This window comes from Synchiropus splendidus, chromosome 7 (genome assembly GCF_027744825.2).
Source record: "Synchiropus splendidus isolate RoL2022-P1 chromosome 7, RoL_Sspl_1.0, whole genome shotgun sequence".
Classification (NCBI taxonomy): domain Eukaryota; kingdom Metazoa; phylum Chordata; class Actinopteri; order Syngnathiformes; family Callionymidae; genus Synchiropus; species Synchiropus splendidus.
This window is the reverse complement of record NC_071340.1, coordinates 6,352,733-6,376,112: the sequence shown is the minus strand read 5'-3', so window position 1 is coordinate 6,376,112 and position 23,380 is coordinate 6,352,733. Positions and strand designations below refer to the sequence as shown.

Sequence of the window (23,380 nt, the reverse complement as noted above, 5' to 3'; positions counted from 1 at the left end):
TGCGGCTCCAGCCGCCAGCTTCCCCTTCGTGCTGTTCCGCGCTCCGCTCGGCTGATGTGGAAGTAAACATGTCTGTCACGGGAGGAGGACCGAGGGGCTTCTACTTCAACACCGTGCTGTCGCTGGCCCGCTCACTGGCAGCCCATCACCCAGCACCAGAGGAGAAGGTGAGGGCAGGCAGACGACTGCATTCGTAATCAGCCAAGTAGTCGCAAGCAACAGGATGAAAACGCTTCCGCACTGGCCGAGGCTTGTTTTGGTTTGAGTCGCGATAGCCGAAAAAGCTAACGCTTCACACACTTGTAAATATTCGATTTTAAACTCGGCCTACTGTGCTCCCACAACTTATTTCATATGAACAGAAATTGTGGTTTCATTGAGGCATTCCTAATAATTGGACTTGTCGGTGAAATATCAAAGTGCTTCGTTGCATAGAAATAAACATTATCGGAACTGTACATTTTACAGGGGGTTGTTATCAATATGCTAATATAAACGTTAATTAGATTATTTGTTTTCTTGTCAGGGCTGTTTATTGAATTTCCCTATGTCTATTTATTTTGACACGTAAACTTGTCGCCGAGTTTGTGTTGAGTCGTCAATGTATAATTCTGAACACACTCGCCAGTCAAATGTAAAATAAGAAAAGTGACATTATGTCGCAATGTTACGTATTTTATTAGTATGAATATTTAATCGAGCATAACGGACAACTATATAGTATCATGTCAACATCAATTGTTTCCTCTGCATCGATGAATCTTGCAGTGCAAAAGTAAAACAGATGGACATGGTCTCAGTCGCAGTCAAACGGGTTTGCAGGAATGAATGAGCTCGACAAACTTGCCTCTTTCCAGCAGGGGGCTCCAACCCTTTTCTTTTTGAAAAATAAAATTGGCAGAGCGCTACATTTTATTTTTATTTTTTTGCTGTTTTTAAAAATAGACGTGATTTCATCCCCAAACCTTCTGAATGAACATGTTTTGCAAGAGCGTTTACAAAATGTTGTTATATGCATCTTAAAAGAGAGAAAATCACATATCATCCACATATTTAAAAAAAAAGATTATTATTTATTATTTCAGTTTGCATTTCTTTGAAGTGTGTCTCACATTGTTAACTGAACTATTAACTAACTGGAATCCTGAGTGCCGTCAAAAGAAACAGAACAATGCTATTATAAAATATATAGTATTTTATATAAAACAGTGATATTTTCACTTAATAATGTGTCCATTTGTTACTGTATGACTTTATGAGCTGACTGGTAGTGCATGTAGTGAACAAGAGCAGTGTATGATGCAGTGTAGCCTTTAGATTTTAAAGGAGTCATTTATGTGTTTATCTGCCTGCCTAATGACTTAAACATACTGGAGTCATTTACCAGTTTTTAATCTAGTAAGAAATATGAATAAATAAATAAAATAGCATTCTGGACGTGACCACTGTCCGTTATATTTTCTCATGTAAGCGTTGCAAGCTGCACGTGTGTCTGCATGTGAGGGTCTGCAGCTGCTCTGCTGTAGAGCGGACGCGTGGTCCCGGCTTTTTAAAACAATGTATCACCTGAGGTATTGACAAAGTTAAGTCATCAAACACAGTTTACTGTTTATTAAAACTGTAATACGTACCGTCAGATGATACACCACTGGATGTTCCCGTGATGTATCATTTTACCATTAACTGTTGCATCTCTAGTTAAGAGTGAGACCTAATTTGAAGGATCTAATGTTGGGATGGCAAAACTGTTCCAGAAAGGAATGCAGGCTTCTGTTCCAATCTTTCAAGCACACACATTTTCACCAATGTCAGCTGAAACAAGCCTTAGAGGACTTGTTTGAACAGCCCTCAACCATTTGGTTAACACACAAAGTTCTGCCATCTCTCCTGAAACCTGATGAAGAGGTTGGCCAAGTCGTGTTCATTCCCAATGGAAACCTGAGCATCTTCCACTCTGTCACTTCCTACTCTGTCTTTGAACAATGAAAGCTGTAAAAAAGTACTACTTGTCTTTCCTAATGGTAAGATTGTTGGCTTGCAACATGTTTTGTCACAGGGAACGTGAGTGCAGGATGAAGGGCCTGTAGAGGCTCTGGAGTGACTGGGAAACGGGCCATTTTTCCTGCGTATGAAGTGACATGAAACATTTGCAGGAATGTCATGAAAACCAAGCTGTCCATCTTCTTAGGACTGCAAATTTAAGGGGATACTGTAGAATCCAAAACTAGTTCCAAATATTTGCTATTTTCTGTCTAAATTAGATTGAAGGGTTTTGATCATAGCATGTTCATGCCAGTGTGATGTACAAGCTGAGTTTGCTCCATACTATGTGTAACTAGTCATTCTGATGTGGCTGCGTGAAGAAAGAAACTGTTTACATTTTGAGATACAGAAAGAACAACTTCACCCATACTCGCTGTGAAATCTAGTATTACCTATGTAGTAGTATTAAATTAAGGATCTGTCATAAACAATGCCACCGTCATAGGAAGAGGAATGTGTAGTGTTTATCTCAAACGTTTCTGTGCGTTTGAATCTTCTCTGATCCTCATGTCAGGTCCAGAAGCTGCAATGTATGTGCCCTCTGGAGTCCCGCGGCGTCTTCACTCTGGATGTGCGCCGCAGAGATGCTGTCATTGCCCTGGCTGTGTTTCTGGTGGAGTCTGGCCTGCAGGTGGGTCGTCCTGTATCAGCAAAACATTTATCTGAGTAACTCAGAGCTGTCCCCCCGCACTTGAAGAGAGAACACCACGACTAGCTAACCTGAGTTGATCATCTCCCTGACCTGCATGCTCTGCTGCTCAGCAGAGGGAAAGTTGTCTGACCCACAACTGTTTCTCTGTCCTTGTTGACTGCAGAGCAGTCTTAGTTCTCATTGTGTCAACGGTTACCAACACCGGATTTCTGATCTTGGTAAACAGGTCCTTTAGTGCACTCCTCTTGTATATCACCCCCTTATCTTATTAAGCTTGGGACCTTAATCAGCTCTGAGTGGGGATTAGAGGAGCAGGTGCCTGTGTAAGCCGTTAATATCATCACACAGAAACCATGCAGCGCGCAACATACCCCGTCATGTCATTAGATAGAGACCAAGACTTCCTGTTGTCCTCAACCCAAAACAAGTGCCATGTTAGTAATTGAACGTGAGGACAATTTAATGACTCCCTTTCTTACTGAGGCAAAGTGCTGGTCTGTGTCTTGTGTAATTGTTTGTTCTCCACCGGCAGCACAAAGACACACTTGTTCCATACTTGCTGAGCCTGTTGCGAGGGTTGCCACGAGTCCAGTGGATCGAAGAGAACTCGGGAAAGAAAGGAAAGGGTGAGAACAATCCTCTTACAGTGGCGGCTTTAGGGTAATCCTGTAGTTTCATATGTGATGTGCTGGGCTCAGTAACCAGTGATTAGATAAAACCAACAGTGGCACGGTGTGCCATAACTAAATGAAAAGCTCTTGAAAAATGAATGAAAATCCTTAAACAACGAGAACTGGTTGTGACAATATTTAAAAAAATGAAACTTGAAGAGTGTTAAAATGAAAAGAACTTGTGTGTGTTGCAACACTAATAGCCCCTCAGGTTGAGACAGAATCTTGAGCAAATATATGGTTGTGTTGTTTCAGATTCTCTTCCTGTAGCAGAAAACTTCAGCTTCTGCCTGGTGACTCTCCTGGCAGATGTTGCTCAGAGAGACCCCGACTCCAGACAGGAGGTCTGTTTGGGTATCAAGAGTTCTGTAGGCTGGTTCACTAAAGACTTTTCTGCCCTTCAGATTCTGCAGTCAGTCATGGAGGTCATGCGGACGTTGCAGGGAATGTGCCAGGCGCCTGATAATCATGACAAAGGTATTCAAACCGACATCTGTGTGGAGAGAAATGATTTCAAAAAGCATTTGTCTTCAGTTTACATGTGCAGATATGTTGTACCGGGCCTCATTGGTATGACCCGAGCCTTCGGACGATACAGCAACTTGGATGAAGCTCTCCTGTCCAAGCTGTTCCCCAGAGAGTCTCCACAGGCTCGCTGTGTCACTGAGGAAACAGAGGGCATACGCCGCAGGTCCTTCAATGACTTCCGCTCAATCTTGCCGTCTTCTCTTCTGACCGTGTGTCAGAACGACACGCTTCGGCGGCGACATGGTGCCAACCTGGATTCATCTGGGCCCCTCTGCAGTGATCCAGGGGGGCACTCGCCGTGTTCCCCAACCGGCCCACATTACTTTGAAGGTACATTCTGGAAAACTACCTTGTGTTTTGCTAATTCTTGTTGTAAATCGTTCTTCCGTCTTCTTCGTCTTCATTCACCTCATCTGTGAATCTCTTTGATTCTCCTGTTCTTCTTCTATCCCCAACATTCTTGTGTCCAAACAGTCTCTCCCTCTGTCAGTCATCTCCACTCAGTCCACCCTGGCTGCACTCTCCTCTTCCCCTTCCTCCATCTCTGTCCATTATCATTGGTTGTTATACCAAATGTCTGATTTAACTTCCTGTTGTGGATTTAACTTCTCTGTTCCAGGTGCTTACCTCCCTGACAGCAGCTCTGTTGATCCCGACTACTACTTCTCCACAGTCAGCTCCAGTTTTTCAGTATCTCCCCTCTTCATCGACATCGGCGAGAGCGAGGTGGAGATGCCAGCGGAGCAGCTGTCTCAGCTCTTGGCCATGGTGCGAAGAGCACAATATTTGAGGGGGAGTCTACTGTGAGCTGTGGTGTTAACCTTTTTGTGTCCATGTTTAGGTCAAGATATTTGTTTCTGATGCATTTCTGAAAGGGCTGGACGCCACCTTGACTGAAGTGTCAGATGTATGTACAGAATTATTGTTTCTAAGTAAAAGCCCTGTCATGATAAGGTTTGTAATGTCACTTATTAGTCAAATCCAGGGCTCCAGCTCTTCTACAAAAACTTCAGCGACACTCTCTACGTGTGTGTCTTCAAAATGCTGCGGGACACTTTATATAACATGAAAGGTATATCACAACACAATGTCCAAGGATATTGTGTTGTGTTTGATGTCTTCATGGTTCTCGCTCTGATGCAGCGCTGCAGCCGGCATTTGTGCGGGAAGTGCACGATTTCGTCCTGGAGCAGTTTAGCAGCAGTCAGTCAGAGCTGCAGCGGGTGCTTCATGACACGGGAGGGTTGCCAGGGGAACAGAGCCCTCTCAAGCTGCGTTGCCAAGCCAACGCCGCGTGCGTGGACCTCATGGTGTGGGCTGTTAAAGATGAGCAAGGTATTCACTTGTAGCAGGGTGTCGTGGGGGCAGAGATGCTGAGTCTCTTTGTCTGTAGGAGCCGAAAATCTGTGCACCAAACTTTCGGAGAAGTTGCAGTCGAAAACCTCCAGTAAAGTCATCATTGCCCACATGCCGCTGCTCATTTGCTGCCTTCAGGTACACTACTTCCTGTCATTAAATAAATTAAATAGAATGAAATATAAATTAAAGTCTTACTGATTCTGCCTGGGGGAAGTCCTGAACTGAAGTGACTAATGCTCTGTCCAGGGCCTGGGTCGCCTGTGTGAGAGGTTTCCAGTCGTTGCTCACTCCGCCTCCACCTCTCTCAAAGACTTCCTGGTGGTTCCCTCCCCAGTGCTCATTAAGCTTTACAAGTATCATAGCCAGCACAGCACAGGTAAAGGTCTGGTCACCCCTCACAGTAGAAGTTTGCTGGTTGTCCCATCAACATTGAAGGAGTGTTGTGTGTTGACTGTAATAGAACAAGCTAGACATTTGACCTGGAGGACTGTTGTCATGTTCAGGCTGGCTTTCACACCGACTCTCTATTGAGAAAGAGTATTGCTTATTCATATTATCATCAGATGACACCTCAAAACAAATTATCCTCTTTGCAGCAATCAAACGATCTCCCACTTTTGAAGCTGCATTTTCATTCATGAAATAAATTAATTGGAATCAAAACGTTTAATGTTTTTTACTTTTTTTTTTTACTGTACCTTTCAATGTAAAAATGTAGTTAAATAGTAGATAAACTTCCACTAGTACAAATTCAATAATGTTAAAAACTTATTTCAATTTAATGTCTTCTGTCTTTACTATAGGGCGGACGTAAGAGAGTCAATGTTGTCAGCTTTTATCGCGTATGCATATTATTCTTCTGCTTAAAGTATGTGTGGATTAGAACCTAGTAAGAAAATTGCCTTAACAGAGTTCAGGCTCCCGAACGAGAAAAGTAATTCCAGCTGCTTGTATCTGTGACACAGTTCTTTCAGTTGCCACCTTATGGCATCAGTTAAGAGTAGAGATCCACCGGTAAATGGAGCATTGTCCTTTGGCTCAGCTCAAATTATGTGAAACTATATAGACGTCATCAGATCCATGTATTGAGCACATTCTAAAACACTGCACAAGATGCATATTTAAGAGGAGCGTCATTTGTGTCTGAGTCATGGTTCATATCCTGAGGTCAACCAATCAGCATCTTTCACTGGAGAGTTCACCACTCTTCCTTATTACGTCAGACTTTAGCCATTGATCTGCAGGGTGGGTTTCATTAACAAACCTTGGCAGCAGGAGGCCATTAACAGGGTGATAAGAGGTATTGATTTTTCCATGCTGTTGTCAAACGATACATGGCTGTTCTTAACCGGCAGATGAGCCCAGCTATAGATCTGATTGATTTGAACGTGTTTGCAGGTACAGGAGAAATCCGAATTAACGTGACGAACGAATATTCTCAGTCCACGCTCAACGTCTTGTCCAGCAGGAAAGACCAGCCGTCCATGTACGAACAGCTGCGGGACATTTCTATTGACAACATCTGCAGGTCAGAAACACTTGATCACATGACACTCGGGTACGTTATTTAATGCATCCATCTGCTGGTTCGTGTTTCAGATGTCTGAAAGCTGGCCTGACGATGGACAATGTGATTGTGGAAGCTTTTCTAGCAAGTTTATCTAACCGACTCTACATCTCACAGGAGAATGACAAGTAAGTTTGTTTTCAATGGCCAGTTGGTGATGCACTAAGCTCCTTTCGATGACTCAGCCAACTGCCAATAGATAACAAAAACATAGATAAAAATAGGCAACAAAAATAGATAATAAAACACGACATGCTGAAAATGTAGTTCGATTTTTGGTTACACTTAAAATTAGGGAATGTGTATTACCATAAATAAACCACTTATTCCAGTGTTTTTCCGGCATGCTAGTCAGGTAATTTTCATGATGAAGTGCTGGTTAGCATGCCCAAACACCTCTGAGTTGGAGTGGAATGCACCCTTATTTCATTGGAAGGAGGCAGTTAAGGGTTGAATGTTTTTGTGCAAACCTAAAAAATCTTTTCCATCCAGATCCAGAGGGTTCATGTCTACTGTAAATATGGCGCAGATATGAGGTTGCGTTTAGAATGGAAAGTGTATATTCCTGTGCAAAGTGGCTGTGGAGGCAGGTCATGATCGCTGGCACTTCCCTCATTTGTTTTCACAAATAATCTTCTTTTAAAGTACCACAAGTTGTTCTGCCAAAACTACCTAATCCTCTGACTCTATGGCCCTAAGTTTGAGTTTATAAGAAGCTCTTATGCTTGTTCACAGCAAAATCTTTTGTCTCTTCCGCCCAGAGAGGCTCATCTCATTCCAGACCACACCATCCGAGCACTGGGCCACATCGCAGTGGCCCTGAGGGACACTCCCAAAGTCATGGAGCACATCCTGCAGATCTTACAGCAGAAGTTTTGTCAGCCTCCATCGCAGCTGGATGTTCTCATCGTGGACCAGCTGGGGTGCATGGTCATCACAGGAAATGTGAGTTTACTTGCACAGAGAGAAGATTTGGGAAATAAATGATAAACCCTGATGCAGAAGCAAATGTGACGGACATCTGGTGGCGCAGAGACAACTGTACGTGCGCTTGTAAATTTAGAATTGATGCTGGATGCTCTTGGACATGAACGATGAGCCACGTGAGGATGTTCTGCCGGTTCAGATAAAACATTCAATTTGCATAACTTCTATTTTAATGAACAAGCCAGCTAGAGGGGCTGTCGGGTACTGGTTATCAAATACCATACAATATTGGTAAACCACTGAGAAGGCAGGGTGTTTTGCGTGGGCTACATTTGGAAAGGTCACCCACGGAGTAAAACTGTATTCAGTTCAATCTATTTATTTACTTCATCCCCTAAAGATCTCGATTGTCATTGTGGCCATGTGTTTAAGTGCATCTTTTTTTCTCTCTTCTCTTTTCTTCTTCTCTTTTTGCGGTTGACTACTGAATGATCAATTGGAGCACAGACGAGTGGAGGCAAAGAAGATTGCTCTTATTTGTTTGTCCTTATTCCATGTAAAAAAAAAAAAACCTCACTCTGGTATTTTTTTATTTTAGCAATATATCTACCAGGAGGTTTGGAACTTGTTCCAGCAAATCAGTGTGAAGGCCAGTTCAGTAGTCTACTCGGCGACCAAAGACTACAGAGACCAGGGCTACAGGTGAGTTTTCAATGACACCATCGGTGTGTCATAGAAAGGCGTGTGTTTTCTCCCTGCATTTGCAGTTTGTAACTGTGCTCCTCTACAGGCACTGCTCTCTGGCAGTCATAAATGCTTTGGCCAACATTGCTGCCAACCTGCAGGGGGAGCAGCTGGTGGACGAACTCATGGTCAACCTTTTGGAACTGTTTGTCCAGCTTGGATTGGAGGGGAAGCGAGCCAGTGAACGGGCCTCAGACAAAGGCCCGGCTCTGAAAGTATGAGACTGCATCCACAGTCTTACCCAAGAGGAATAAGTTAAAAGCCGTATTCTATTATTAATGACTGTTTCCATTTTAGGCTTCAAGTAGTGCTGGAAATCTGGGCGTCCTCATTCCAGTGATAGCTGTGGTGAGTGTTTGAAAGTGTGTGTGTTGTTGAACTAAAATGCTGGTGGATGTAAAGCTGAGTCTGTAATGATGAAACCTTTCAGCTAGCATTCTCCACAGTAGACAAATATTTACCGGGTTAGCTCCAAAACAAACATCAGCGCTGTGGTGTTTGTTGGCATATTGAATCTGATCATGAGCTCGCATGACTTCAGAGGATGTTCCCTGGTTGTCAACAGCATTGAACCCTAATAAACAAACAGATATTTAAATATAATTTTTATTTGGACTTTTGGCTGGGGCGCTTGAATGCGCAGGTATCTGCTGTTGTTTTGGCAAGAAAAAAAACTGACAGAAATTTCCTTAAACTTAACCCACACATGGTCAAACATACTAGTGAGTAATCTGGTCTCTAAAAGCTGTTCCTTGAAAGATTTTAGTCTTACCTGTTCGTCCTTATGCAAGTTGTCTGTAAGAGTGTATTGTCATTGTGGAATATAATTATAAGAACTTACAAATTCTTGTGGAGTACAAAAGAAATTAAGTTTATGAGGGGCATGAAAATGCACTGGACTAATTCTGTGTCGGGTTGACCACGCGGCCGATGAACACAAGGCAGTCCGTGCGGTGCTCGTAGATCAAGAAAAGGAAGGGATGGTCCACTGTGAAGCGAATCTGGGAGGACAGAGGCATGAAGCCCACCTGGGTCAGCGCTGCAGCCTCTGTGCCTTCTTCATTCACTGTGATGGTCCCCTGGTGTTGTAGCTGAGAAGGCCCGACAGTATTAGATCAGAACCGACATTCTCGATGATCCAGTGAATTAGCTCAGAGTGTGCCACCACAAAGACTTCTCAGACTTACCCAGTTCATGCCAACCTTCTCTGAGGTCATTTTAGTAAAGTCCCCAGTCCCTGTGAATAGATCGGTCAGGCCCATTTCCTTCACGTTGGCAATCAGGTCATAGTTCTGCTCCAGCTTGAACCGTGGTAGCACCACCTCACGAGTCCTGAGAATGACACCAAAGTCATGTAGTAATATCTACTCAAGGTTCTTCTTGGAAACAGTTACCGACCTGTTAGTCATGTTTCGGAGCCACTTGCTGACGACTGTGGGGGAGATCTCCTGCTCTAAAGTCCTCATCCCAGTGATCTTTCGTGGCAGGGCAATGAGCATGCTGATGGCACCCGTATATGGAAGCTGAATACACAGTCATTGTGCCTTTTAGAATCAATCTTTTCATATAAATTACAATTTCCTCTTTAGTTTTGTTGATGTTGACAGAATAATGAAATTTAAATTACACGTCTATATAAAATGACGGTGGTCAGAGAGTTGAGAGTTTGCAGTGAGCCTAGATGGCAGTAGTTAGTGGCAGTTAGCATGAGGAAAAGTCTTCATGTTGAGTTTTGTGGGCCACTTGTTTTCATGAATGCATTTATATTTATTGACAGCAATTTTTAGAGTAGTTAAAGTAAAGCTAGCAACTTGAGGCCTGTTAGCTAAAGCAAGTGCTTACAGCCAAATGACTGCCAAATGGTCAGGGAGAGCAACAAGAAGGAGGAAGCTACTGGTTACCTTGCCATTTGAAAAAGATAACCAATAATGATTTTTATCTTCCATTTGGAAAAGAAGCAAAACTAGAAATTACAATTCTCATGCAATGGCAGTCCTACTAGAATGTTGACATGAGTAAACAGCTGTGTATATATTTGAATATGCAGTCGCTGTTAAATGATCTTGTTATGTCAAACATTCTAACTGTAGTCGGAATAAACCTTGTTTTCGTCCAAGTTGCTGGTTCTAATTCAGCAGGTCCTCGATTTACGTGAGTGCTGTGTCCCAACATCGTGTTGTCAAAAGATTTTGCCCCTTAGTTTTGCCAATGTGGCACTGAGAGTACTTCCTGTGCAACTTAATTTTTCCTTTTGATTGTTGTACTTGAAAGGCTCAAATAATTTAGAAAAATCTATTGACTGAGTCAGTCAGAGCTTTGCTTTCTCACGCTCGAGTGCCCACCTGTAAAACGTCACACTCCAGCTCATGGTCGGCAGCAGCCAGGTAGTTTCCTTTATTGGTCATCATTGGAACTCGCACGTTTGTTTTCTCGTTGACACGAAAGTTCCGGTAATGCGTCATTTCTTTAGGGAACTTCTGCTCCCACGTACCTGTTGGTGAAGAGGTTCATGTGAATAGTGGTTAGCTTGTCTTCTGAGTACTGCCTGGACCCACCTTTAAAGTAAAGATAGTTGAGCAGCATCAGCGCCATATTTGGGTCCACACTCTTCAGAGGCTCCTTGATTAAGCCTTTCGTCAGCTTCTGGATGCGATGGTTGGCTTTGTTCAAGAAGGCTGCGTCCCTAAAGTCCACTGACTGGGGCTCTGCGAAATAAAAGGCCTTGGTCTCATCCCGGAAACCTTCCTTGATAGTCACATCTTTTTTTATGTAGACATCGTTGACAGAACGAAGTGTGTAGCCAAAGTTTCTGCGGAAGAGCCTGTGTGTCAACTTCCTGAAGAGCTTGTGTACTGTAGTGTTGTCGTAGTGGTGACTGGCGTTGACAAATTCTGCAAATCCCAGAGCTTTATAGATCTGATCGTGGGTTCCAGATCCCGCCCCTAAAGACATCATTCCCATGGCAATGGAGATCCCGGCCGGAGCCAGGAGGATGTTGTTGCTTTGGTTCACGTCATTGCGCAGACTTCTGTAGAGATTGAAACCAAAGTGGGCGTTGACGACGTTGAGGCGTTTCAGACGTGAACGGCCATGAAACAGCCGGAGGAGTCTGGCACGCCGAATCTTTGGGTCGGAGGGTTCGGCAAAAATGTCGATGTCTGGGGCTGGGGTGGCGATCTCGTCTATCTCGTCTCCTTCACTGAAAGAATTTAGTGTCTTAAAGTATCCGTTGTGCCTCCATTTGGAACGATAATCATCCCTAAAACTTACGTGTAGTCGTCGCCGCCGGCTGCCAGGATCTTGTCAAAATCAATGTAATCCTCATCCTCAAAGCCGTCGAAAACCAGATCATTAGTGACCGTGTTTTCCTTGTGGAACTCCAATGGGATGGCCTCGATATCTGTTTCCGCCCCGGCCCCCAAGCCTCTGGCGTCTGGTACTGGGTCCGCAAAGTGCGAATCCAGAGTTTTGACTCCAGCAAGAGAGGGACTGACCAGCAGACAGGCCACAGAGACCACGACAGTGACCCACATCCTGAAGCCTGCCGAGGGGGCAAGTTCAGATTAACCCCTTTTTTTATGCTGATGGAGTCAATTTTCAGTCTTATAGAGGGTCCTAATTTCCATATTCATAACATCAAATTAGGGTAAAACGCAGAAATATTGGTGAGAGAATCGCTTACCGTGTGCAGAGAGGAAATGCTGCTTTTTGTTTGCGGGACGAAGATCACAAATTGAATGCAAAAGTGAACTTTGACGTGGTCTTCTTGAACAAATAAACCAGATCAAACAGAAGTGCTTGGACTGAGTAAGACCTCTGCCTCCTACCGACTGAGTGTGAAAACAGTATTGATCTCACTGACTGCTATCTTCTGTTAAATGCTTCTAACAAGAGATGCTTGCTTTCCATAAATCTGAAATGAGGAACAAAAGAAACACGTGCACTTAGGTCACAGTGAATTCTATCATGAGTAGGAACTTCATTTTCTTATCGACTTCCATGTGATCGTGTACATATTATTTTTACTTCAATAATCAAATTCATGAATAGCCCAAAACTACTTTTAGATGAGTTTCATCGCACACCGTTTTTTTTTTTTATTTAACGAGTGGCTATGCAATTCGATTTCCTATTTTAATGTATATATATTTTTATCACTTTTGTCTTAATTTGTATTCTCTCATTTTTGTCATGTAGGTATATGTACAGTGTATATGGTGTTTTAAGGACTATACATCGTTGATTTAGCAACTATGTATTTTAAAAAAATAATTATTAAAGTGTTTTCAAAAGATTTTAAAATATTTTATTGTATGGCCACTATTGTGGTACTTGGTTTTGACCTTGTGATAATCAATATAAATCCGAATTTACACACTTTATATTTCTTGTCTGCAGTTGACTCGACGACTCCCGCCAATCAAAGAAGCAAAGCCCCGCCTCCAGAAGCTTTTTAGGGACTTCTGGTTATATTCTGTAGTCATGGGTTTTGCAGAGCCAGGATCAGGTCAGGACGACTTTGTATGACAAAAACACTTCAGGCTGTGCTGAGAGATGTATGTTAGTCGTGTCACTAAAATGAGTCTCCTGTCCAGGTCTGTGGCCGGAGGAGTGGTATGAAGGGGTGTGTGAAATAGCCACCAAGTCTCCTCTTCTCACCTTCCCGAGTGGAGAGCCGCTGCGCTCTGAGCTGCAGTACAACTCGGCTCTGAAAAACGACACTGTCACGCCGGTGAGTTTACCAAAACCTTTACTTGAAGGTTGGACACCATTCAGAAGCTATAATCCTGGTTCTTGCTTCCAGGCGGAGTTGAGTGAGCTGCGGGCCACCATCAGTAATCTCCTCGACCCAACCCCAGAAGGAGCGGCCCTCATTAACAAGCTTGATTTTGCCATTTCCACGTACCTGCTGTCCGTCTACAGATTAGAGTACATGAGGTCAGCCCTGTCAGGTCTCACACTCATGTTTAATGGAGAGTGGAATCACTGTTGTGGCCTTGTCCTCACGGACGAGGATGCGGTCAGCTTTTCCAAGATCACATGAAGATAAATGAGTCTCAATTCCCTGCTCCTCACTGCGACCAGAAACACATTTAGAGCCAAGGAAGATCCATGTTCAGATGCTGCAGAGATGAATGTTTCGGTTCTGCTTGGCTCAAAAAGCATCACAACTTCACCTCTCTCACTTCTCAGGATGCGGCGCTCAAACGATCCGGACAGATTCCAGGTGATGTTTCGATACTTTGAAGACAAAGCTATCCAGAAAGACAAGTCAGGTGAGGGACCTGAAAATAAGTTTGTAAATGTAAAGTGGCTCTGATACGAGTTCATCCTCATGTCTTCTGTTAAGGAATGATGCAGTGCATCATCTGTGTTGGCGACAAGGTGTTTGACGTCTTCCTCCAAATGATGGCTGAGAAGGTAAGACTCCCCTCTCCTGAAATGACTGTGTTCCCTTCCTAACCAGTCAATTTTGTGCTGCAGCCAAAAACCAAAGAGCACGAGGAAGAGCTGGAGCGGCATGCTCAGTTCTTGTTGGTGAACTTCAACCACACCCACAAGAGGATTCGCAGAGTGGCTGACAAATATCTGTCTGGACTGGCAGAAACGTAAGAGAACAACACTCCTGACGTGCCTGAGAAACCCTTCGTGCATTGATCTTGTTACTCCCGAATATCAGTTTCCCACACCTGCTGTGGAGCGGCCGGGTACTGAAGACCATGCTGGACATCCTGCAGACGCTCTCCCTGTCGCTCAGTGCAGTATGTTTGCTCTGGCTTATTTGCCCTGAGAGGCGTGCTCCCTGTCATAAGTGCCTGTTTTTGCCATCATTCAGGACATCCACAAGGACCAACCCTACTATGACATTCCAGACACTCCCTACAGGATCACGGTTCCTGACACCTATGAAGCCAGAGAGGTGAGTCCTCAAGTATTCTGGCCACTGGGAGGCAGCAGAGGACCACTATGTTCACAGAGTGAACTTCTCTCTTTGCTGGAAGATCAAAGGGAAATGAGAATATTTGACCTCTTTTTCAGAGCATTGTGAAAGATTTTGCTGCCCGCTGTGGAGAGATCCTGAAAGAAGCAATGAAGTGGGCTCCTTCAGTCACCAAGTCTCACCTACAGGTCAGAGCTCTTCCTAGGTGTCCCAAAGCAACTGTGCCAGCTTCCAAAAACGTGATTTGATCCCTTCAGGAGTACTTGAACAAGCATCAGAACTGGGTCTCAGGACTGACCCAACACACCGGACTGGCCATGGCCACCGAAAGCATTCTGCACTTTGCTGGCTACAACCGACAGAGTACCACACTGGGCGTGAGTCTTGAGACCAGGACACACTGATACTGATGTGTAACCATGGATATGTAAAACCACCAATATGCTCTACTGACCATTTCATAAGATAGTAAAAGTCCTGCTTCAGGTGTTCCTTACTGTACTGGGCAACATTCATCACACGTTCCGTATTTTAAGGGGCCTTATTGCGTATTTGTGTTCACTGCGGTATCCACACTTAACCTGTAGTAGTGTCTCTCTAAAGGTAAATGTTTGGATGTGTTTCAGGAAGTTACATGGGGTTATATCAAAATGGCTGTCCCAGTTTTACATCGGCAGAGCTACATGGACTGCAATAATAGCTAATGGAAATGGTGGCTAATGAATGGTGTCTGTGACTCTGTTCCAGCTTCAGCCTACAGTTGGTTAATATAACAAACGTCATCTTGGCAAGACATTCAACATTTGGACTAGAAACGATGTGATCTCACACTATCTCCTGACTGAGGCGCTGATTTTAGGAGCGCTGTCTCTAAGCTGAGATGCTCTTTACCTCCCTCAGTTAATACGGGTCTCATTTACATTGTATGCATTGTGAGGTTCAGAAGTGTATTGATTCCAAAAGTTGCTCTTCAAGTCAGATGGAAATAACCTAAAAGACAAAAAGGCAACTCTTGTGGTCTACGTGTACTGAAGCAGGACACGGCTTGGTAGGTTCAAGTAATGACGTGGTCAAGAAATGGCAGCTCTTTTACCTTCGGAGTGGTCAAGTTGTTTAGCAGGCACAAACATGACATCTATGGAAGGCAGCTGGTTACATTTGTGATCAATTCTGACTAACACAGGTTATTAATGGGCCATTTAATTGGCTGCACTTTCACAACAGACTCAATTTTTTGTGTTGTATGTCATGTAAACTAAGCTCTGTGATCACAGCTGTTTACATGGTTGTGCACGCTTTACTCGTGCGTTTGCCTGCTCAGTGTTCTGCAGTGTGTCTCTGACCTCACTCTGCTGTATCTATCATTTCATTTGCTTCATTTGTTTTGTGTTTCTGTCTTCATTTAACTGCGTGGAACTACCTGTTCGCTTGGCGGGTTACCTGGTTACTTACCTGCACTGGCTGGGTGTGTTGGGTGGCTGCCCGTGTGGTTAACTGGTTTTGCTGATGTGCTCCGCCGCTGCGTGGCCCACTGTAGGCTGCTTTCCCTCAGGTTTGTGTGACCACAGACATTGGGGGCGCTGTGGAGACCAGGTCTTCCACATTCTTCACTTGTCGCTGATGCTGACCTTCTTTTCAACAGACCACACAGCTGACGGAGCGACCAGCATGTGTGAAAAAGGATTACTCCAACTTCATGGCTTCACTCAACCTACGCAACCGTTATACTGGAGAGGTACAACTGGACTTGCATTTAACTCTACCAATCTTCACTTCAAGTCTCCTCCTTCTTTCATTTACCATCAGGACTTGCTGCTGCTGTTGCCTCCTCCTCTCTAGATCATCCTCCCTTGTTTCAGCTCTCCTCTTCATGTCCTCATTCACTACATCCATGAACATCATTGGTTTTCTTCCTCTCCTTCATCTCCAACATTGTTGGTGCTGTGCCGTCTCTCCTCTCCATGTGTCTGAACCATCTGATCTCCCAAAATTTATCTCCAGAGCTTTTCACATGAGCTGTCTCATTTCTGATTGTGTCCTTCTTAGTCTCTCTTTGTTTTTAATGTGTTGTTTTGAACGTTCAGGTGGCTGGTATGATCCAGTTCTCAGAGGCGACCCACAGCCGGTCAGACCTCAATAGACTGATGATCCTCCAGATGACCAGTGCGCTGGATAAGAAAGACCCCGATGCTTTCACCCAGTCCATGTTCAAGATGGCCGCACTGCTCATCACTACCAAAAGTGAGTACCTCCGTCTCCATCATCGTGTCCGTTAGCTAAAAGTCTAATGATCCTCTTTCAGATTGTGACCCTCAGCTGCTCCATCATCTGTGTCGCTCCCCCCTCAAGATGTTCACGGAGCACGGGATGGAAACTGCTATTGCTTGCTGGGAGTGGCTGCTTGCAGCACACAATGGCGTGGAAGTACCAGTGCGTATCTTTTCACTGAAAACTTGATCCATGCAACTGTTTGACATGAACTGGATTGGTGTGATAGTTCATGCGTGAGATGGCTGGAGCCTGGCAGATGACCGTGGAGCAGAAGATGGGCTTGTTTTCTGAAGCCAAGGTAGAAACAGGCCCCCTAGCTGTTTCGGAAGAGAGTCAGCCAGCGCCATGTGCTCCAGATGTCGTGCCTCACTTCCTGTGGATTGAGGTGTGTTCAATCAACTTACTCTACTTTTCTTTCTATTTCTGATCATTATGGACGTCATTGTCCTGTGATGGTGCATCTGTGGCAACTGAGCAGAAGAGAGAATAGAAAGAAGTCTTTGTTCACTGTACCGTTATTTTATTCCTATAGTATCAAACAACAGTCGTCTGACCCTGAATCACACTTTTGCCCTGAAGCACAAACTCTTCATCTGTGTCGCCTCCTGTTTCAGTTTTTGGTCCAAAGATTTGAAATAGCCAAATACAGCAGCGCCGACCAGGTGGAGATTTTCACCACCATCCTGCAGAGATCTTTGTCTCTCGATGTGGGCGGAGCCAAAAACAACATCAACACTCATGTGGCCGCCATCGGCCCACGATTCAGGTGTCACTCGTGCCGTGTGCTGGAACATTTAGATGATCCCTGAATTAACAGTCGCTGTGTTTTGTTGCAGACTCTTGACTCTGGGGCTGACTCTGCTGCACGCTGATGTGGTGACCAACGCCACGATCAGAAACGTGCTTCGAGAGAAGATCTACTCCACGGCCTTTGACTACTTCAGGTGGGTAATAGTTCAGTACAATCTTATTGTGGGAGGCAGTGAATTAAAGAGTTATTTTCCTGTTCCAGTGTGAGTCCCAGGTTTCCCACTCAGACTGACAAGAAGCTGCGAGAGGACATCAGCATCGTGATCAAGTTCTACGCCAGCCTGCAGTCTGACAAGAAGTATCTGACTGCCAACCAACTGGTTCCACCTGGTACTCTCCCACACCTCACATCTTCTACTTCTTTAGTCAAGTGCTGTCAAGGATGTGCATATCATGTGTTGTGCATGTTTGACTAGCCGACGTGTCTCTCCTCTTAGATCCTCAGGACATGTCTGTCAACAGCCTGTCAGTCGTGGCGGTGAACGACAGTCGCAGCAGTCTGGATGCAGCTGTGGGTCAGAGGCAGCAGGTCGCACAGGGGTGGATCAACACATACCACCTGTCCTCTGGGATGTCCACAATATCTAAAAAATCAGGTAAGGTTGGCATGTTGAATGGAAACATACTTGGATCATGTCAGTGAAATTAGGTTTTGTCATTTCAGGACTCTCCAAAAAGAGCAACCGTGGCTCTCAGCTGCACAAGTACTATATGAAGCGCCGCACCCTTCTGCTGGCTCTGCTGGTATGCTCATCGTCACCACAGCTTTAGATGAGATCTCGCAGCTGACCTTTCTGTTGGGGCGATTCTGGTGTTTCCTGTATCTGCGCAGGCCAGCGAGATCGAGCGGCTGACAACGTGGTACAACCCCTTATCAACGCAGGAGCTGGCTATCGCCACTGAGCAGTCTGTGGAGACCAGCATCGCCAACTGGAGGTCCAAGTACATCAGCCTGAATGAGAAGCAGTGGAAGGACACTGTCAACCTGGCATGGAGCATTGCACCCTACCTCGCACTGCAGCTCCCAGCCCGGTACGCCCAGTATAGCCTTGTCCACACTAGCTTCAGGTCGCCGTCCAGATACACAGCTCGATGAAGAAGCAATCACATGTTTCCCTTGTTCTTCTCCATTCACATGTTCCGATTCCAGCAACATGCAGTACTTCAGCGCAATATCTTCTAATATAAGTGTAGACTGGAAAAGATGAGTGGCTTAGTGACAAGGATATTTTTCAGATTCAAGAACACAGAGGCGATTGTATCAGAGGTCACAAGACTTGTCAGGCTGGACCCGGCTGCCGTGTGTGACGTTCCTGAAGCAGTCAAGGTCAGTCACCTGACTGAGTCCCAATTCACTCTCATTCGTTTTCTCTGTCAATGACTGTTGAGATTCATGGATGCGGCGTAATGTGGGAGGTCACCCAGGATAGCTTTAGCTGGAGGAGGCTGGTTTGCTGTTATAACGCTGTAACAATGGAAAGCTGCATCCTCTAGTCCTCTAATATTTGACTTGACATTAATGTTCGGTTGCATCTGACAGAGTTTCAGCTAAGCTTCCCTACACCGTCCATCCTAATTTCTACCGAGTGAGCTGCTCAGGATGGTCTGTATAGGTGGAGCAGGAAGCTGCCCTCAAGGCCTGGTGCCAAGCTGAATGGTCCTTCTCAACACTGACAGCTGTTTGTCCCAGTAATGTTTTGACATCTCATGTGGCTTGTTGCACTTGTCTCTCCTCTGGCTTCTCAGTTTCTAGTGACGTGGCACACAATAGATGCCGACTCTCCAGAGTTGAGTCACATCCTCTCCTGGGCTCCTGCAGATCCCCCGACCGGACTCTCCTACTTTTCCTCCATGTACCCCCCACACCCACTCACCGCGCAGTATGGCGTCAAAGTGCTCCGCTCCTTTCCTCCCGTAAGCTGGCACCAAACACACAGGGCGCTGGTTGTTTGTTGTTTACGTGGCTCAGAACCAACCCTATGATGAAATGGAGATTTATGACAGTTCCTTCCTTCCTACTCCAACTACTGAGACATTCACAACAATACTAACAACCCAATTCTATTGTAAAGAACAACTAAAAGCAGATCCAACATCAACACAGCAGTGACGCTAATAATATCGCCACTATATATACAGTTAGAACGACAAGAAGTAAAACACAGTAATTACAACAATAATAGAGCCCAAGATGGCCCAACTTTTATGACAATTCAAACAGCGTTAGAACACCAGACGGTCATATTATTATTAATAACAACAGCCAATGACAACAATGGCAGCACTAAACATACTTAATAGTAATAATAATTGCATCACTGAGGCGGTGGCTCCTGTTATTACTGTTATGGTAACAAGACAATGATCAGATGCAACAGAAGTGACAACACAAATTAAAATAACATCATGACATTTCTTTATTGTTTATACATCAAATATTTAAGCAACCATCTCAGAATGGTGCTTTACATTTTCCCTTCCTTTTGGTCCTGGCTCATCATGACTCTTATTTTGAAGGTTCAATCTGAGCTTCTAATAAACACATTAACAGTTGTTTCTCTCCCAGGACGCCATTTTGTTTTACATTCCTCAAATCGTCCAGGCTCTCCGATACGACAAGGTAATAGTTTTCATCCAGATGCTTTTCCACGGCTGACACTTTCTCACTCCCTAGATGGGCTACGTGAGGGAGTACATCCTGTGGGCCGCCCAGAAGTCGCAGCTGCTGGCCCACCAGTTCATCTGGAACATGAAGACCAACATATATCTGGACGAGGAGGGGAGCCAGAAAGACCGTGAGATACCAGACTCTTTATCTCGGGAGCAGAGGTAGAAGCAGTGACACAACAGTGTGTTATCTCTGCTGCAGCTGATATCGGGGAGCTGCTGGAGCAGATGGTGGAGGAGATCACTGGATCTCTGTCCGGACCGGCCAAGGACTTCTACCAGAGAGAGTTTGACTTTTTCAACAAGATCACCAACGTCTCCGCCACCATCAAGTACGAACCCTCAGACAGACTGATGTTTGAGCGAACACAGATCTTATGCTTTCTCCAACTCGGTCTTCATAATGAGGTCCACTGTGATTTAGAAGCTGTGTTGATGCCATCATCTCTGGTGCTCGCCGTTACGTCTTTGGGATTATTTTCTGGAGTGGAAGGGAAACCTGCTGGTGCGGCAGTAGAAGAGTCTGACAGGTTCCGTGACTGCCTGCCCGCAGGACTCCCTACATGCTCATTAGAAACATAATTACAACTGTCTGGAGACCCTGTCCTGCCCCCTGGAGTCTCTCCATGCCACGGAGACCTCTTCAGAGAGCAGCTCTGACTGTCACCTCTGTTGCCAGAGTCCCCGAGTCTCAACTCATGTGATGCTCTTTTTGTTTACAAACTTGTTTTCATTTGTCTGGCAGACCATTCCCCAAAGGCGAGGAGAGGAAGCGCGCCTGTCTGGAGTCCTTGTCTCAGATCAAGGTGCAGCCGGGGTGTTATCTTCCCAGCAACCCCGAGGCCATCGTCCTGGACATCGACTACAAGTCTGGAACTCCAATGCAGAGGTGTGCACCAACTGAGTGATGCACTCTCCTGTGTCTGTAATCTCAAAAGCTTCTTCCTTCCTTCCTTCAGTGCTGCTAAAGCTCCGTATCTGGCCAAGTTCAAAGTGCGCAGGTGTGGAGTGAGTGAGCTGGAGAAAGAAGGTGAGTGTGTGGTAAGTGTGTCCAGATGCCTGCTGCCTCATCAAGGCTCACACGTCACCTGGATCAGGTCTGCTCTGTCGCTCTGACTCACTGGATGAAGCCAAGAGTGAAGAGGAGGCCAAGAAGATCTGCTGGCAGGCAGCCATCTTTAAAGTGGGCGACGACTGCAGACAGGTTTGATGTTTGCTTGCTGTCCGTCTCTCCTCTGATCAGTCTTCCAAAGAGTCCTGTTGTGGACTAAGTATGTTGGCGTGGTCTCCTCAGGACATGCTGGCTCTTCAGATCATCAGCCTGTTCAAAAACATCTTCCAGCTGGTGGGTCTGGACCTCTACGTGTTCCCCTACAGGGTGGTGGCCACAGCCCCTGGTGTAAGTTCTGACCCGCCCATTCTCAAAACAATTTGTCTCCTCAACTGAACTCTCTCCGTCTCTCACAGTGCGGTGTCATCGAGTGCATCCCAGACTGCAAGTCTCGGGATCAGCTGGGACGCCAGACTGACATCGGCATGTATGAATTTTTCAGGAACCAGTACGGGGATGAGTCCACGCTGGACTTCCAGAAGGTAAACCTTCCAAATCTGCTGCGTGACCCTCGTCCTGATCCACCTCCCCCTCCCCTCGCTGTCTCTGCAGGCTCGCTACAACTTCATTCGCAGCATGGCGGCTTACAGCCTGCTGCTGTTCCTGCTGCAGATCAAAGACCGACACAACGGCAACATCATGCTGGACAGCCAGGGACACCTGATCCACATCGGTACCCGTCTCGCTCTCTCTCCCTCTCCCTGTTTGTTTGTCTCAGCAGTGTTAACAGTTGGTTTATGTTCACCAGAGCAGTTTTCTTGTTGGCGCCACTGTTGTGTTGTTAACTCATGGCAGTGATGGCTTTACCTTCCAGACTTTGGCTTCATGTTTGAGAGTTCTCCTGGTGGGAACTTGGGCTGGGAGCCAGACATCAAACTGACTGATGAGATGGTGATGATCATGGGCGGGAAGATGGAAGCCACACCCTTCAAGTGGTTCATGGAGATGTGTGTCCGCGGTTACCTGGCTGTGCGGTGAGTGACCAGCACCACAGAGGTGAAACCTCTCGATGAACTCTCCGCTGTGCTGTCAGGCCCTACATGGACGGCGTGGTTTCTCTGGTCAACCTGATGCTGGACACTGGACTTCCCTGCTTCAGAGGACAAACTATCAAACTCCTCAAGTGAGCGGTGAAGTTTCCTTGTGTTTGTGTGGCGGGTTTCACTCACCTGCTACTTGCTGTGCTGCAGGCAGCGCTTCAGCCCGGGAATGAGCGAGAAGGAGGCGGCGGGCTACATCATCAAGGTCATCCAGAACTGCTTCCTGAGCAACAGGTGTGTCTCTCTGTCCTGACTGATCCTCCTCCCCCACCATGACAGTCACACATGTGCACAGAAGTGTACAACAAAAATGCGCTTCAGCTACTCTGTGTCAAGTTTTTAACCTGTTCCTATATTGTCAGTGTCACTACTCTGGCTGTTTCTGTGTTCCAGGAGTCGGACCTATGACATGATCCAGTATTACCAAAACCAGATCCCCTACTGATCGTCTGTGCCTGGCATGTGTGTACCAGCAAACCAACAGCATGTGTGTATGTGTGAGTGTGTGTGCGCCTTAATTTAAGATTCTGATTGTCAGCCATCATTGGATGTGTCTTTATTTATTGGGATGAGATGTGTCTCATCGTCACTGCACTGATCCTCTGCACGTCCACGTTGTCTGTGCCAAATTTGGACTCCTCATCTGTGAATGTGGAATTTTCCAAGTCTTAACTCGAACTGCCAGGTTCTGGGACGTTCAACTGTGCTATTTTTTTAACTGATCTTTGCTGTGGACACGTTTTGTACTCTGGGAGGAAAGAGGGGGCGAAGTCAGCGCTCTGTTATTTTTGGATGGAGTCCCAAGTAGCTTTGTCTCGTGTGGGTTTTTGGTGTTCTTAAGTGCCGTGCCGCATGATCACACGTCCCAATATCGTGCTAATGTCCCTCTCTTGCCTCAAACTGTAAATTCAAAGCCACAAGTTCTGTGTTTTAATGCCTCAGAATGAAGTTGCACATGAAGATTGAAGTGAAATAAAGATTTATTAATTTACGAAATGACCGGGTGGTGGTTTTTGATTGGACGTCCAACGCAAGGTCCGTAATCTGTG

At 45.4% G+C, this 23,380-nt stretch overlaps 2 protein-coding genes across 3 annotated transcripts; one reads left to right on the top strand and one right to left on the bottom strand.

The window, feature by feature from the left end:
- Position 1: 1 nt before the first annotated feature.
- On the top strand, positions 2–23,327 carry pi4kab (phosphatidylinositol 4-kinase, catalytic, alpha b). 2 transcript variants are annotated; one of them, XM_053870362.1, is made up of 53 exons: positions 2–167; positions 2,558–2,674; positions 3,228–3,321; positions 3,622–3,710; positions 3,771–3,843; positions 3,901–4,224; positions 4,514–4,662; positions 4,736–4,801; positions 4,870–4,966; positions 5,038–5,229; positions 5,288–5,388; positions 5,500–5,629; positions 6,652–6,781; positions 6,853–6,948; positions 7,582–7,765; positions 8,346–8,449; positions 8,538–8,706; positions 8,789–8,839; positions 12,890–12,998; positions 13,087–13,223; positions 13,296–13,429; positions 13,685–13,767; positions 13,842–13,912; positions 13,976–14,100; positions 14,172–14,253; positions 14,328–14,411; positions 14,531–14,620; positions 14,690–14,809; positions 16,075–16,167; positions 16,517–16,673; positions 16,735–16,862; positions 16,930–17,088; positions 17,318–17,469; positions 17,540–17,647; positions 17,716–17,843; positions 17,951–18,109; positions 18,178–18,257; positions 18,346–18,545; positions 18,750–18,840; positions 19,260–19,427; positions 20,080–20,133; positions 20,188–20,308; positions 20,383–20,512; positions 20,926–21,069; positions 21,140–21,210; positions 21,278–21,384; positions 21,475–21,579; positions 21,648–21,773; positions 21,844–21,964; positions 22,106–22,265; positions 22,325–22,414; positions 22,482–22,565; positions 22,725–23,327. In XM_053870362.1, exons 1-53 carry the CDS (start codon positions 69–71, stop codon positions 22,774–22,776), a joined length of 6,288 nt encoding a protein of 2,095 aa, XP_053726337.1. In that variant the 5' UTR covers positions 2–68; the 3' UTR covers positions 22,777–23,327. The 2 variants fall into 2 exon arrangements, with proteins under 2 accessions (XP_053726337.1, XP_053726336.1); XM_053870361.1 differs by having other exon boundaries at positions 3,771–4,224.
- On the bottom strand, positions 9,084–12,275 carry serpind1 (serpin peptidase inhibitor, clade D (heparin cofactor), member 1). Its single transcript, XM_053870363.1, has 7 exons — positions 12,174–12,275; positions 11,762–12,032; positions 11,047–11,690; positions 10,834–10,982; positions 9,890–10,014; positions 9,679–9,823; positions 9,084–9,582 (listed from the first exon to the last, which is right to left on the bottom strand). The coding sequence occupies exons 2-7, from the start codon at positions 12,022–12,024 to the stop codon at positions 9,391–9,393; spliced, it is 1,518 nt and encodes a 505-aa protein (XP_053726338.1). The 5' UTR covers positions 12,025–12,032; positions 12,174–12,275; the 3' UTR covers positions 9,084–9,390.
- Positions 23,328–23,380: the final 53 nt, after the last annotated feature.

Excerpts from the sequence above, each read along its gene's own strand:
- pi4kab (XM_053870361.1), top strand. The coding sequence starts at position 69 with ATGTCTGTCACGGGAGGAGGACCGAGGGGCTTCTACTTCAACACCGTG. Across the intron at positions 16,674-16,734 it reads ACTGCTCATCACTACCAAAA|ATTGTGACCCTCAGCTGCTC; the intron begins GTGAGTACCTCC and ends ATCCTCTTTCAG. Across the intron at positions 17,089-17,317 it reads CTCACTTCCTGTGGATTGAG|TTTTTGGTCCAAAGATTTGA; the intron begins GTGTGTTCAATC and ends CTCCTGTTTCAG.
- serpind1 (XM_053870363.1), bottom strand. The coding sequence starts at position 12,024 with ATGTGGGTCACTGTCGTGGTCTCTGTGGCCTGTCTGCTGGTCAGTCCC. Across the intron at positions 11,691-11,761 it reads GCCGGCGGCGACGACTACAC|TGAAGGAGACGAGATAGACG; the intron begins GTAAGTTTTAGG and ends AAATTCTTTCAG. Across the intron at positions 10,983-11,046 it reads CAACTATCTTTACTTTAAAG|GTACGTGGGAGCAGAAGTTC; the intron begins GTGGGTCCAGGC and ends CTTCACCAACAG.